The sequence below is a fragment of the Rhinolophus hipposideros genome, assembly GCF_964194185.1.
Source record: "Rhinolophus hipposideros genome assembly, chromosome: 7".
In the NCBI taxonomy this organism is placed as follows: Eukaryota; Metazoa; Chordata; class Mammalia; order Chiroptera; family Rhinolophidae; genus Rhinolophus; species Rhinolophus hipposideros.
In genome coordinates, this window is record NC_138053.1 from 100,324,037 (window position 1) to 100,338,803 (window position 14,767).

Consider the following 14,767-nt stretch of genomic DNA (forward strand, 5'->3'; position numbering starts at 1 on the left):
GAGACACCATCAGGGAGCACAGGGAGCTGAGGTCACGGTCTTCGCACAATTGCCTTGTGACAGCTGCGCTGTGGCTTCCCGCATTATCTCTCACAGCCCTGTCTGTCTCCTCTGGCTGCAGGTTTGGATAGACGCTGCTACGCAGATATGCTTCTCCTTGGGCGTTGGGTTTGGGGTGCTGATAGCCTTCTCCAGTTACAATCAATTCACCAACAACTGCTACAGGTAAGTCCTGAGCCCCTGTCCAGATGAGGGTCTGCAGGATCAAGGGCGTCATAGTGTGTCCTGGATGAAGGGAGGAGAAATCAGCTGTGTGTGCCAGACCTCTGAGACAAACGGCTTTTTAAGTGGGAAATAAAATGGGGAAGCTACAGGTAAAGGGTGAGTGTTGCTTTCAGGAAGGTACTGAAACTCACGAAGATGTGTGTCACCTCCCTGCAAGGAAGCCTTCTAGCTTGCAGGGCAGCGGACTCCTTTGAGGCCCCATCTGTGCCCTCCTCCACCCCTGCTTCCCGCCCTCCTCTACCCCTGCTTCCCGCCCTCCTCCACCCCTGCTTCCCTCCCTCCTCCACCCCCGCTTCCCGCCCTCCTCCACCCCCGCTTCCCGCCCTCCTCCACCCCCGCTTCCCGCCCTCCTCCACCCCCGCTTCCCTCCCTCCTCCACCCCCGCTTCCCGCCCTCCTCCACCCCCGCTTCCCGCCCTCCTCCACCCCCGCTTCCCGCCCTCCTCCACCCCCGCTTCCCTCCCTCCTCCACCCCCGCTTCCCTCCCTCCTCCACCCCCGCTTCCCGCCCTCCTCCACCCCCGCTTCCCGCCCTCCTCCACCCCTGCTTCCCGCCCTCCTCCACCCCTGCTTCCCGCCCTCCTCCACCCCTGCTTCCCGCCCTCCTCCACCCCCGCTTCCCGCCCTCCTCCACCCCCGCTTCCCTCCCTCCTCCACCCCCGCTTCCCTCCCTCCTCCACCCCCGCTTCCCTCCCTCCTCCACCCCCGCTTCCCTCCCTCCTCCACCCCCGCTTCCCTCCCTCCTCCACCCCCGCTTCCCGCCCTCCTCCACCCCCGCTTCCCTCCCTCCTCCACCCCCGCTTCCCTCCCTCCTCCACCCCCGCTTCCCTCCCTCCTCCACCCCCGCTTCCCTCCCTCCTCCACCCCCGCTTCCCTCCCTCCTCCACCCCCGCTTCCCTCCCTCCTCCACCCCCGCTTCCCTCCCTCCTCCACCCCCGCTTCCCTCCCTCCTCCACCCCCGCTTCCCTCCCTCCTCCACCCCCGCTTCCCGCCCTCCTCCACCCCTGCTTCCCGCCCTCCTCCACCCCTGCTTCCCTCCCTCCTCCACCCCTGCTTCCCTCCCTCCTCCACCCCTGCTTCCCGCCCTCCCCTGCCCCCTCCTCCACCCCAGACCAGCAGCACCAGACCCCTGGCAGTAGCTGGGAAATGTGTCATCTAGGGCCCACTAGACCCACCCTGTCAGAACAAGGTCCGCCCACCTGACAGCCACCCCTAGCATATGTGGGGACCCCATGGCTGTCTGTTCTGTCCCCCCAGAACCCCTGCATTGCTAGTGGGTTTGTCTCACCTTCAGCACTGAGTGTGTGTCTCTCGAGCCTCTTGGTCCCAGGCAGACGTGGACAGTTGGTCACTGTGGGGACGTGCCCAGAGCCTGGGCCTTGCAGCCGGGAGGTCCCAGGTGGAAGTCCCATGCCCACAGGCAGGGCAGCCGGAGGACGGGCTCTGCGGCTGCATGATCCTCAGGAAGGCACCCCCAGATGCACTAATTGAGGATAATGATGGGAACTGCAGCTGCACCAGTGTGGGGACGGGTGTGTTGTTGTCACAGAGATGCCATCATCACCACCTCGGTCAACTCCCTGACAAGCTTCTCCTCCGGCTTCGTGGTCTTCTCCTTCCTGGGGTACATGGCCCAGAAGCACAGCGTGCCCATTGGGGACGTGGCCAAGGATGGTGAGTCTGCAGCGGGCGTGTGGCCACACCTCTGCCTGCCCCGGGCCAGTTCTCAAGACATGTTTCCTGTAAAATGGGGGGATGCAGGCCGGAGTGGCTGCAGGCGTCCCCATGGGAGCCCACTGCAGCCCAGGTGACATCTGCATCAGCCCCCCACACTGGGAGCTGGTGGGCTGAGGGGTGGGCACCGGTGACGGGAGCAGGCCCTCCCCAGCAGGAAGTGTGCCAGGCAGGGGAAGTTGGTGGGTGGGCACAGTTCCGGGTGCCTTAGGGGACTGATCGCTGAAGCCCCTGGGCTCTTGGGGGTCTATTCGGTTCTAGTTCATGGTGGAAACCAGGGCCCACGCAGCCCTGAATGGGGTCAGTCCAGGCTCCAGGGTCTCCCAAGATGGCTGCACCCCTCCCCTGAGCGGTAAGGGTTCCCCCAGAGGTCCCCTGGCTCAGTTCACAGACCTCGCTCCTCTTCTCCTGTGCCTGGAAGTGCCCCGCTCTGCTGGAGGCCGCTGAGACTGAAGAAAGCCCCGTGGGGCCACTGACCTGTTTTCCTGGGTGTTTTTACTCTTGAGTTAGGGAGGTTGTTCAGGGAGGGTCAGGAGGGAGCAGAGGACCAACCCCTCTGGGCCCTGAGCTCTCAGCCAGGGGCAACCCTCATCATCCCATCAGACCCCGCTTTGAAAGTAGGAAACAGGCCCACAGGCCCAAAAGGACCCCTCTGAGATGACACAGCGGGGCTGGGGCAAAACCGCCGTATGTTTCCAAGTCCACATCCTTTCCTCAAGGAGAAACTCACACAGGTGAAGCCTGGGAGCCCCGTGCAGACGCACACAAAGCTCTGAGATCTGGCCCCTTGCTTTTGTACATCCCGTCCTACTGTCCTTCTGATGAGAAATGCCAGTGGGTTGTCAGCCCTGACAGGAACCCTGCGTCTGCTGTGCGTGGGCCTGACAAGCCAAGTAAACGTTACTCATGGCTCTAATTTTCAAGAAAACAGGGTGAGATACTAACTCAGGTGCAGAAACGGAAGGTGAGGGTGTTGACATTATGTTCCACCCATCTGACGAAGCTCTTCCCAGGTTCGTGGCTTAGCTCACAGCATTTATCCTTCAGAGTGTCTCAGAGACCTGCCCCTCTCCCCACACCGGAAATGGTGCCCCTTCCCTTAGGGCGGGAGTCAGAGAGCGCAGCCTCAGGGCCAGCCAGCCTCCGGAAGGTGGCCTCTAGGAGGTGGCCAGGCTCTGGCCTCTGATCCTCTGTTCCCATGGGCACCCGGACAATGGGACAAGCAGAAGAGCTGTAAGTCACCTCTCTGTCCAGAAGCAGAGGCGTGTGCCCGTCTACTAAAGCTGACCGTGAAAATGGTCAGTTACCAATTTCCTGTGGGAATATTTTCACTTTGGGATTATTCGCGGCCAAAGTGCATCTCATCTTGGTTGCGCCTGCTGCCCCCATACCCCGTGCTCCAGTCCCAGCCTTTGCGTGCCCCTAGATCCCACCTGGTGGGGATTAGGAGCAGGTGCCGCTGCCCACGTGCGCCTGTGCTGACCCAGCAGTCCCATCCGGGGGGTGTTGCAAGGGGCTGATGAACGGAGTGCTCACCTGCGAGCAGGTAACGCTCTTTCTAGCCGCACACCAGAGAACGTTCGCAAATGTGCTTTTAAAGGTTGTACTTAGAATAATTCACAGCACAGAGAAACATTTACAATGTATTTCTCGTGAACCGTGTCTGCAGCCTGCTCAGGAAGAACAAACCCGGAGGCCTGACGTGTGTCTAGGGACCAGCAGGACCCCAGAGCCCCTCCCCACTCCTATCGCAGCATCCCCGCAGCCAGGGACAGGAGCGATTGGAAGAGCACAGCTGTGGCCCACTGGGGATTACAGGCGAATCAGTGTCCCACTGATGCTGGGTTCCCATTCTCTAGAGTCCCAGCCCAGGTGTCCCCTGAATTCACAGGAGGGGGAGAGATGAGTTGGCCATGGGAAGGCTTTGTCGCTGTCTGGAGGCACTTGGGCTGAGTTGGCCTCGGGGGGTGTGGTGGGGGAGCAAGAAGTAACTGCTCGGTGCCAACCGGGGGTCTGCTTTCAGGGCCCGGGCTGATTTTCATCATCTACCCTGAGGCGCTCGCCACACTCCCACTGTCCTCGGTCTGGGCCGTGGTTTTCTTCACCATGCTGCTTGCCCTGGGGATCGACAGCGCCGTGAGTGACCACAGCACGTCATGTGCCGGGGCCCCGCCAGACAGCGGGTTCATCCCCCAAAGTCTCTGTACTCACACAGAGCCCACGTGGGTGGCAGAGAGGGGTCCCACAATTACATGAGACCCTTCCTGGATGGGGTGTTTCTACCAAGTGACCCCTTCTTTTACTTGGGGGCACCAGCTGCACCCTCTGCGTGAGCCACCATGGACCCTAAACACACACAGCAAGAGGGCAGCACAGGAAAACCGGGTGCTATGACCACGCAGAATCAAGGCAGGCCCCTCACTGTCCCTGACCCTCAGCCCCCAGGAGGAGTGGCTGCATGTGCAGGGTGAGGTGACAGAAAGCTCCGGCGCAGCCCGGGCCTGGCCCACTGAATGTCTTGTGCAGCCCTGCGTACGTGTGCATGGGTGTGCGTGTGCGGGCGTGTGCGTACATGTATATGCATGTGTGCCTGTATGTGCGTGCATGCATGTGGGTGGGTGTGCATGTGCTTAGGTATGCCCGTGCGTATATGTGGGCGTGTGCTTGTGCGTGGTGTGTACCTGTGTGTGCTGTGCGCTGGGGGTGGAGGGTCGGCCCTGGGCCTGCTAGACTTCCTCTGCCGCCTTCCCCTTTGCCTGCTGGTGAGCGCCAGCTGAGACCTCAGGGTCCCATGACTGTCCATGGGCATCTTGTTCAGCGGAGTTTCCTGGAAAGTGCAGAGAACCACGAGTCCCTCCCCGTAACTCTGGCCACGCTACATAACCCTCCTCCTCCATCTCCCACCAGCCGGGTCACACCCTTGGATGGCAGTCTGGGGAAGACGGAGCCATGACAGCACTTCCTGGGGGAGGTGGTCTCAACAGAGCAGGACTAAGAGGGTGCCAAGCAATCAGGGCTGTGTGGGCGACACCCCATCATGACGAGACTCAGTCAGGTAGCCTTCATCAGCGAGGACATAGCCAGGGGCCAGGCCTGTCCGCCCTGGGGATAGATGTGCTTATGGGAGAGACATTTGCTTAGAAAAGTCCAGCAGACCTGCTTTGTGGCAATGCAGTACATGGCGTTGTGTTGGCCACATAGCACTTCTGCCCTCCAAGGACTTCAAGGTGACTGAGCAAATCACCACCGGTGGACAGAGCGTCCACCCCCAGTCGTCTCTCTGCAATGGACATGTCATGAGGAGCCCTCGCGAGGGCTGCCCTGTCTTTAGGTCGTTCTCACCCTCGACACCATGTGGTTCTCACTCCGTGCCCATTTTCCGGTGTACATCCATGGATTTATGGGTAGGTGGCAGTCAGGCGTGTGCCGAGCTCCCAGTCAGGCGTGTGCCGAGCTCCCCCCAGCATGTCCCCTGCTCTGTGTTGGCTGCAGATGGGTGGCATGGAGTCTGTGATCACCGGGCTCATCGATGAGTTCCAGCTGCTGCACAGACACCGGGAGCTCTTCACCCTCTTCATCGTCCTGGCCACCTTCCTTCTCTCTCTCTTCTGCGTCACCAACGTACGTACAGGCTGACCTTAGCCAGAGTCTTTGTCCTGAGTCCTCAGCGCTGGGCAGCGTGGCCGGTGCTGTCAGGCTGCACAGCCACAGTTTTTCTAAGAGCTGTACCCCACAAACAACCCTCGACTTGTGACCATATGAGCAAAACTGTAGTCACACTCGGGGTAGCCACTGTCACGCAGATTAGCCGTGGTCACACTCAGGGAAGCTGTGGTCACGTAATGGCTGTGGCACATATGGAAGTTTGCCACCAGAGCCTTCAGCACCTGGACAGCTCCCAGGGACGTGCCCCTGGCTCAGCAACCTGCCTGCTGGATTTGTGGGGCTGGAGCCAGGCCAGTCTGTGCAGGGGGCCCGGGTCACCTCCCCTCCCCACAGAGGCTCTGCCAAGCTTGGCATTTGGTGGCTTTCATTTCTAGTAACACCTGGAGCCTTGGGAAAAGAGAAGAGAGGTCATTTTCATGTACTAGATGTGTCCCTAAGAAGCTGTGTGTGGACTGCATTTTAGTGACTCAAATTGAACTTTATAGGGAGTGAAACAGTATCTGTCTGTAAAGTGAATCCACAGACCAGGTTTATGTTTTGGGAGAAGCACTTTCGTGGGCCAGGTTTCGTGGGCCAGGTTTCGTGGGCCAGGTTTCGTGGGCCAGGCTTCGTGGCCAGGTTTCGTGGGCCAGGTTTCGTGGCCAGGTTTCGTGGGCCAGGTTTCGTGGGCCAGGCATGCCACATTGCGGCTCCCCGAGTTCAGCAGGGCCCCTCCTATTCCAGGGTGGCATCTACGTCTTCACGCTGCTGGACCATTTCGCGGCCGGCACGTCCATCCTCTTTGGAGTGCTCATCGAGGCCATCGGGGTGGCCTGGTTCTATGGTAAGGACAAAGCTCCCTGGAGGCTGGTGTGCTTCGGCAAGCGGGAGACTGCAACCGGTGGGGCCGGTCGCCTGTCGCTTTATGGCTGTGCGGCTTCCATTTGAGTAACGCTCGCTTGAAAAGGGACACGAGAGTCCCAGGAAGCTTAAATTGTGATTGCCACAGCATCACAGAGGACGGGGGGTTGGCAACCGTCACTCCATTGGACCAATGAAGACAGTTGGCCTGGATGGCACCCCAAATCCTTACTGTGGCCACAGTTATGCTGTGCACATATCCTAATTGGTTCTTGAGAAAGAATGGTTTCATGGGATGTGGGGACACTAATGCTGGTGGACATGAGGTCCAGCTAACAGGTGACCAGCACCGAGACACCAGAGAAATGAGCTGAGCCTGTCCCTCCTTGGGGAGCGTGACCAGCAAATGCTGTCTCCAACCATCATCTTTCAACGTGACCCTGCTCACGTGTCGGGCTCCTCACGGTACAGAACTGAGCCCTCAAGGACGTCACTGCTGATCTGCCCCAGACCCACCCACATCCAGCCGCTTGTCGTAAGTTAGTGCTGTGAGCCCCATGAGGCTGGGGACCTGCTGGTCGGCAGGCAGCCCCCAGACGGGGCTTGGCACTGAACTGCAGCCACAGCCCCTGCCCATCCTGGGCTGGTGACTGAGTGTCATTTGTCAGCAACAGAAAAAGCTGGAGGAAGCCGTATCCCTTCCCATGTGCTGGCAGGGCGAGCCACCACCTTGCTTCCTCAGTTTTCTCTTCCGTGAAATGGGTCGTGGTGCTGACTCAGCTCGCTGGGCCAGGTGTCCTTCAGGGCTGGCCGTGGCCACTCGTCATCACGCTGCACATCCTTCAAGTATCATGATTGTGTGCGTCATAGAGTATTTAAAAGAAGAAATTCTGAGCCCTCTACAACATGGATGAGCCTTGAGTACATATGCTCAGTGAGATAAGCCAGCCACAAAAGGATAAATCCTGCATGAGTTCCCTTATGTGAGGTCCTAGAGCTGTCAAGTTCATGATGACAGGATATAGAAGGGTGGGTGCCAGGGGCTGGGGCCGGAGGAGGGACTCCGTGTCTAATGGGGACAGCGGGAAAATGAGAAAGACCTGGAGATGACGGAGGTGACGTTTGGACAACAGTGTGAATGCACCTAATGCTGCTGCACTGGACGCTTACAGTGGCTAAGATGGTCAATTGTATGTTACACACATCTTGTCGGTTTTCTTAACTGGAAAAAACGTGACTGCAGAGGGGCAGCAGGGGCAGCTGTGGGACACGGGGAGGAGGGCTGAGGCGGGACGAGGGTGGAGGGCGGTCGGGCAGAGTCTCTGGGACCCCACATGTCTCCCCGAGTGATCAACAGGGAAGGAGCAAACATCACCCACTGTCACCACGGGGGACATGTGTGGGGACCCCCGGTCATAAGACCACTGGGTGGCCTGGAGTGGGGCCGGCCCCTGCAGGAGGTGGCCGAGCGTGGGGTCCCCTGGGCGGCAATGGGGTCAGGAGGACCCCACTGCTGCTCAGGGCGGGAATGCGCTGTGCTGACCATCTGCCCGGCTGCCCCCACCCAGGTGTGCGGCAGTTCAGTGACGACATCAAGCAGATGACCGGGCAGCGGCCCAGCCTCTACTGGCGACTGTGCTGGAAGTTTGTCAGCCCCTGCTTCCTGCTGGTAAGGCTGTTGGCCACATGTCCCTGCCGTGTCCCGGCGCTCACGCCCACTCGGTCCAGCAGTGGCCAGGTTTCCACTCGAGCGTGCGAAGGTGCTTGAGGTGGGGAGGGGTCTCCATGCTGCCTAGCACCAGGGTCTCCAAGGTGGAGTCAGCAGGACTCCGGGAGGGCAAGCTGGCCCCTGCTGTCCTCTCTAGTCTCCGGGGGACATCCCCAACCCCACTGAGAAACCTCACCTGAAATCTCCGGTGCCCTCCTCAGCCTGAGGCCCCTGTGCACCCTGGGAGGGGGGCAGGCAAGGGAGCGGATTGTGGACTTTCTGCTGTGAGGACCTTCAGGGGCGACAAGTACTCAATCTTGAGGGCAGAGTGACATGGATTCTGTCACCTCTCTGCCCTTGGGGGCCCTCCGCAGGCATGTCCAGTAGCTGCCTGGCTTGTACCATCCGGGCCAAGCCCACCAGCTCCAGCTTTGCTAGAACGCAGACCTTATTTGCAGGCTGCGCATCGCTCCTCCGTGCTGCAGCAGCAGGGCTGGGTGGCTGCAACTGACACCCCATGGCTCTGGACAGGTGGCCCAGGTGGCTGATCAAGGCCGAGTCCAGGTCCAAGCAGAGCCCATGAGCTGTGCAGAGACCAGCCCCCTGATGCCCGGCCCTCTTCCTGCCCAGCCAGCCCAGCAGTCATGGGGGGCCAGCCTGGGACAGGCAGGCAGCCAGACAGACCACGCCATGGGCCAGCCCGGTGGCTAGTGAGACAGAGGGGCAGGAGTGGGCGCCTGCGTGAACGGTGCTTCACAAGGAGCTCCCCAAACACTCAGAGGCTACTAGTGTCACCCCGTCTGGCAGCCTGAGGCCCGTCCCCAACATGCCCATCTCCCCACATCTAGATGTTGCGGCTGTGGGGGTATGACCTCTAGACAGGTGAGGTGTCCCAGGTGGCACGAGCACAGCTGAAGGAATTCCCGCTAGTCAGACAGAACCGAGAGGACGTGCACCTGCCCAGCGCCGCCCATGACAGCTGCCCGGTTCCCTCGTTTGTGGGCCCCGGGCCCCTGGAGCTGTGGTTCCAGACCCTCCGCCCGAACATGCCCACTCCGTGCTGCACACGCACCTGAGCTGTGCCCTCGGTTTCAGTTTGTGGTCGTGGTCAGCGTCGTGACCTTCAGGCCCCCGCACTATGGAGACTACGTCTTCCCCGAGTGGGCCAACGCGCTGGGCTGGACCATCGCTGCGTCCTCCATGTCCATGGTGCCCATCTACGCAGCCTACAAGTTCTGCAGCTTGCCCGGGTCCCTGCGGCAGGTACGTGTGTACACAGGCCCTCACCCTGCCCCGCCGCCCAGGCGTCATGCCACCAGCCAGGTCCAGTGGCCTTCCCCCTCCACCACCCAAACTGTACAGACACCACATAAACTCTCAGTAGCTGAGACAGGTGGGGCTGTGGGATGGTCCCCTTGGCTGTGACACTGGAAAGGAAACCTGACTTCAGAGTCAGAGAAACAGCTGCTGAGAGATGGGCCTGGGGGACGAGCAAGGGGAGCGCCACCCTCCGTCCAGGCTCCGGGGCGTGGGCCATTCAGACAGGTGGTGGATGGAAGGCTGGCTTGCAGCACTCGATGTGACAAAGCCAGGGCCTCCTCTCCACGTGGTATGTGAGCTCCAGGGGCCTGGGGCCAGTGGGGTCCTGCGTGCTGCCCACCTTCACTCAGAGTCACAGCAAGCTGATGTGGAGACCACCCTCCAGCATCTGCCTTTTCAACCTGCATGGACTCTGCTCCAGGGTCTCAGAGGACCCGGCTGTCAGCTCCCCCCGCCGACCATGTGCCGATGTGGGGCTGGTCACTGGTGCCCACACTCTCCTTCCTTCCTAGAAAGTGGCCTACGCCATCACACCCGAGAAGGAGCGCGAGCTGGTGGACAGTGGGGAGGTGCGCCAGTTCACGGTGAGTATGTGCCACTGTCCCCACCGCCCCCTCTGCGCGGAGGCAGCGGATCTGGAGAGTAGGCGAGCACCACAGCCCTTGCAAAGCTGGGGGGCTCCTTTATTCATTCAGCAAACACTCCCTGGGACCACCTTCTGGGAACCCCTGTCCTGAGCAGGGCGGGCAGCAGACATGTGTCAGGTGCAGCCAGTGGGAGAGAAGGACAAGGCGACAAAGAGGGGCCGGACCTGCTGGGATGGGCCCTCCAAGGGGAGGGGCGTGTGAGCAGACACCGTGTGGGGGCGGGGCCTGGGGGCGGGGCCCTGTGTGGGGGCGGGGCCCTGTGTGGGGTGGGGCCTGCGTGGGGGCGGGGCCCTGTGCGGGGGCGGGGCCCTGTGTGAGGATGGGGTCTGGGGGCGGGGCCTGGGGCGGGGCCCTCTGGGGGGCGGGGCCCTGTGTGAGGATGGGGCCTGGGGCGGGGCCCTGTGTGGGGGCGGGGCCTGGGCGGGGCCACAGCACCTGGAAAGGCCCTGAAGGGTGGGATGGCACATTCTAGAATTAGCAAAGGACCAGCCCGCCTCCCTGGGGACGAGTGCGGGCGGGGGACCTGGAGCACTTCAGGCCGGTCGCGGTCACGAAGGACAGGGCAGGAGACGCGAGGCGCACGGCTGTGCGACGACACTGTCGTCCTTGGTACAGCGACTCCTTGGCTGTTTACCTACCTAGCAAAATGAAGCTTTGTGAACTCCCACGGGAAAACCACACCTGGACGGTAACTCGCGTGCACCCACCTGTCTGCCCCCGAAGTAAGCGCTGTCGGCGCAGCCGGAGCTGTCCCTGTCCTGCCTCCTGTCGTTCCGGGGCACCTCATTGGGTTTCAGGCGTGTTTGGCTCAGTACAGGGCGTTGTCAGCACAATAACTGGCGACCGGATCCTTGGGCTGTGCTTTTCCACGTGTGTAATTGGTGCGCCGCCCCCTCTTCCTGCTTCTCACACCCACCATTTATCAAGCCTCTTGGAACTCCGAGGTCGTCGTTTTCAGCAAATTCGGGCCAGCATTTCTTTCTTTTTTTTTTAAACTACAGTCGTAACCTCAGAAGAATTCCATGCAACCGTTCCTCACATTCCTCAAATTTAATGATTATATACATATGTATAAATTGGGGAATGCTGGGGAACAGTGTTTCTCCAGAGCCCATCAGCTCCAAGTCATCGCCGGGGCGCAGCCCACCATCCCATGCGGGAATTGAAGCCGCAACCTTGTTGATGAGCGCTGGGGCTCTCCCCAGCTGAGCCATCTGACACCCCTCTGACCCCTCAGCGGCAGCTCCTTGTCTTCAATCTAGCTGCAGCCATCGCAGCTCGCTGGCCCATGTGAGAATCCACCTGGCAGCTGTTCTGTTCAGAGCTCGTGCTACAAGCAACCGAGGCATCCGGCCGCCCTCGCCCTGGGCTATCATTTCTTCAGTATTTTTCTGCTCCACCTCCTTTAGGGACTCCAACTACACAGATATTATTAGGCCACTTTAATTCTTTCCTCTGTGTGTTTGTTCTATTTCGTGTGCTTTCTGTTGCTTTGTATTTTAGTTCACTGCTTTTCTTCCTCCACGTTGTGTGATCTGATAATCCAGCATATTTATTGTCTCACACATTGCAGTTTTCATTTCTGGAAGTTCAATTTGGGTCTTTTTACAGCTGTCCTGTCTCCACTTCATGAGTGTATAGCGTGCAGTTATAATCATGGTTTTAACGTCCTTATTGGCTCATTGATGTCAGTTCTGGGTCAGTTGCCGTTGGATGACTCTTCTCTTTAGGGCTGAATTTTGCTGCTCCTTTGCATGTCTGGTGATGTTTAACGGGTTCCACACATTGTGAGTTTTGCCTTGTTAGATGCTGGTATCTTTGCATTCCTTAAAATACTCTAGAGCTCTGTTCTGGGACGTTGTTAAGTTTCTTGGGGACAGTGTGACCTTTTGGGGACTTGCTTTTTAAGATTCATTAGGTTGCAGCAGAGCAGCATTTAGTGTCGGGCTAACTATTTCCCGCTACTAAAGCGACACCTTCGTGAGTCCTGCACCCACGAAGCAGGGAGTTTCCAGTCGGGCTGTGGGGAGCAGGCTTGGTGCCCACCATGTGCGTTTCAGGGGCTGTCCCCGCCAATCCTGTTAGGTGGTTCTGTCTCCCACCTGGTAGTCTTGTGCATACTGGGTCCTCAGCTGAACCTCGGGGGACCCTGGGTTCCCTGTGCAGTTCTGTCCTCTCAGACACTTTGTGTTCATTGGGGCTATTTCAGATGGCACAGCTGATTTGGTCCTTATCCCTCCATCTTGACCAGAAGTCTGTGAGGCTCACGGGCTCTGACGGCTGCAGGACACTGACTGTAAACCCCCCACAGGCCGTCGGCCACCTCCATCTCATGGCTCCCTGACTGCACCCCACTCGGCTGACAGCTACACGTTTGCTCTGTCCCTGGAAGTTGCACTTGCTCTGCCTGTTTCTTGTGAAATGTTCATCGTTGTACATTGTGTCTGTCACTTTTAACACTTCTGCCGTAGTGGCTCATAATCTGCCAGTCGCAGCATCACTGGGGCAGGTTGTGCCGCGTTCCTGGGCTCCTTGCTGCTGAGCTGGTTTTAGTCGGTGGGAGGCTGAGCCCTGCCAGGCAGTCGTACACTGCGCACCCCCAGCCACTGTGGCTGGGCCAGAAGGCAGCCCGGCCGCTCTAGTTCTGAAAATGTTTAAAGAATACAGTTCTTGCCGTTCAGTGTTACAAAGGGTTTGTGATAAAAAACAGGCTGAGCTCCCAGCTGCATAATAACAGGTGGTGACATTTGCCAAAGACTGAATGGTGTTCTGTCGATCTCGTTCATCCCGAGTGGTGAATGAGGGCTGCTCCCCACACACTGGGTCTCGTAAGCGAGAGGGAACTATAGGGCACAGTGTGTGACTGGGACGAATCAGAGGCCCCAGGAAAGTGGCCTTGGGGGCCTGGGGTGGGGGCCTCAGGTGACATGGGTGCCAGCAGGGGTGCGATCTGAGACCAGCCCCGGGTATGTCCGGCCAGCAGTGGATGTCACGCCACTGTGGGCCACCGCGGTCACTGGTCTGTGTGCCGGCCCCTCACTGCACGCATGTCCCCGACTCATTTAGCTGAGGTTCCGCAGGCACCAGGTCTGTGTGCCCAGCCTGGCACTGGCCATCCCCCTACGCATCCCGGCCACGACCTCACTGTCCTCTCAGCTGAGGACCCGCTCAGTGACCAGCCGGGCTGGCTTCTGACTTCTGAAAACCCGTTTTCTTTGCAGCTGCGCCACTGGCTCATGGTGTAGAGGGGAGCAGAAAAGGAAGGCCCTGGGCGGCCGTCGTGCTCGTCCAGGGAGAGACGCCAACCACGATGAAAACCCGAGCCTGAGAGAGGCGGCTGCTCCCGGTACCTGTGCTGCCTGGACACACGGGAGCTCTGTCTTCCCATGTTTACACCAGTGATGCGCCGTGGGGACAGCACCTGCCGTTGTCCTGTGTCCTGTGTAACGTAGTAGAATACGTTGTGTTCTGTTTGTGTAAAGCCCCAGCCCCAGCCCCCGCCCAGGGCTCGGGTCTCGCTCCCTCCGTGTGCCGAGAGAAGCACCGTGATTGTAGGGGACTGTGAGCCTCATGCTCAGTCACTTCCTGGGTCATTAGTTTGCTCTCATTACAAAAGCTAAATGTCACATTTTGCCTAATTGTGCAGAGGACAAAATGAAAGAAACCGTGCAAAAGGCAATGGAGTGGGGGGCCTTGTGTCGCCACGTCCCCCAAGCAGTCTGTTCAGAGCCCCCAGGGTGGGGGTCTGGTGAGTGTGATGGGGACGCTGTCGATTTCCTTGTAGCTGAGAGAAACAGACTCCATGGGACCCGTGTGACTGCCACCACTCCTGCCCGATGTGGGTACCGGTCAGTTTGTTGTTACCTGGGCATGGACCCACGGCCACGAGAGAAGGTGCTTCTCGTGAGCAGGCGTGCTTCCCCACCCTGGGCCCTGACCAGGCAGCCCCGCAAGGCAGGCAGGCATCTAGGAGACCCTGCCAGGCTCAGCCTGGCTGTGACCCTGGGAGCAAGACCAGCCAGAATTTTCTTTCTCTCAGGCACACATCACATCCATAACCACACTTTCTATGTTAGGGAATGGCTTTTTAAAACCGTATTTATCTGTGAATCAGAACTAATTGTCAGAATGCAGGGCTGGTTCTGCAAACCTGTCTGCTGCTGTCCCCACTGCTGTTACGAGAAACTAAGTTCAAAGCGTGGCCGTCCCACAGCTGGCCTCGGTCGCCGCTGGAAAGCCCGGGGCTGTGGGCCGGCCCGCTGTGGACCGTGGCCCCAGGGGAGGCTGGAGGCAGTTTGCAGTGTGGCTCCCGAGGGCGTCGCTGCTCCTCATAGAACACAGTGTTCTCAGTGTCTGTCTGTCCATGCTCAGCATCACCAACAATAAAAATCTATGTGGGAAAGGACCTGCCCACATTTTGCTCGACCCTGTCATTGTTCTGGCCACTGGCTCCGCTCGCAGCTCCTCACCCTCTGGAATACCCCTACCCCAGCCCAGAGGGAGCACCGCGGGGCCCCCAGGCCTGCTGGGCTTAACCTGGGCCCCAGCCAGGCCCCCTGGGTGGCCGCT

The 14,767-nt window shown here is 59.6% G+C and overlaps 1 protein-coding gene across 2 annotated transcripts in view; it reads left to right on the plus strand.

Annotated features, from left to right (window-relative positions):
• SLC6A3 (solute carrier family 6 member 3) overlaps window positions 1-14,541 on the plus strand; it is a 35,549-nt gene extending 21,008 nt beyond the window's left edge. Inside the window, exons 7-15 of one of the 2 annotated variants that reach the window (XM_081053827.1) lie at window positions 122-225; window positions 1,833-1,957; window positions 4,041-4,153; window positions 5,510-5,638; window positions 6,407-6,506; window positions 8,092-8,192; window positions 9,327-9,494; window positions 10,068-10,135; window positions 13,420-14,541. In XM_081053827.1, the coding sequence (XP_080909953.1) occupies window positions 122-225; window positions 1,833-1,957; window positions 4,041-4,153; window positions 5,510-5,638; window positions 6,407-6,506; window positions 8,092-8,192; window positions 9,327-9,494; window positions 10,068-10,135; window positions 13,420-13,600 (1,089 nt within the window). In that variant the 3' untranslated portion in view covers window positions 13,601-14,541. Of the gene's footprint in view, window positions 1-121; window positions 226-1,832; window positions 1,958-4,040; window positions 4,154-5,509; window positions 5,639-6,406; window positions 6,507-8,091; window positions 8,193-9,326; window positions 9,495-10,063; window positions 10,136-13,419 lie in introns of both variants that reach the window. The other variant, XM_081053828.1, reaches the window with a different exon arrangement.
• The last annotated feature ends 226 nt before the right edge of the window (window positions 14,542-14,767 follow it).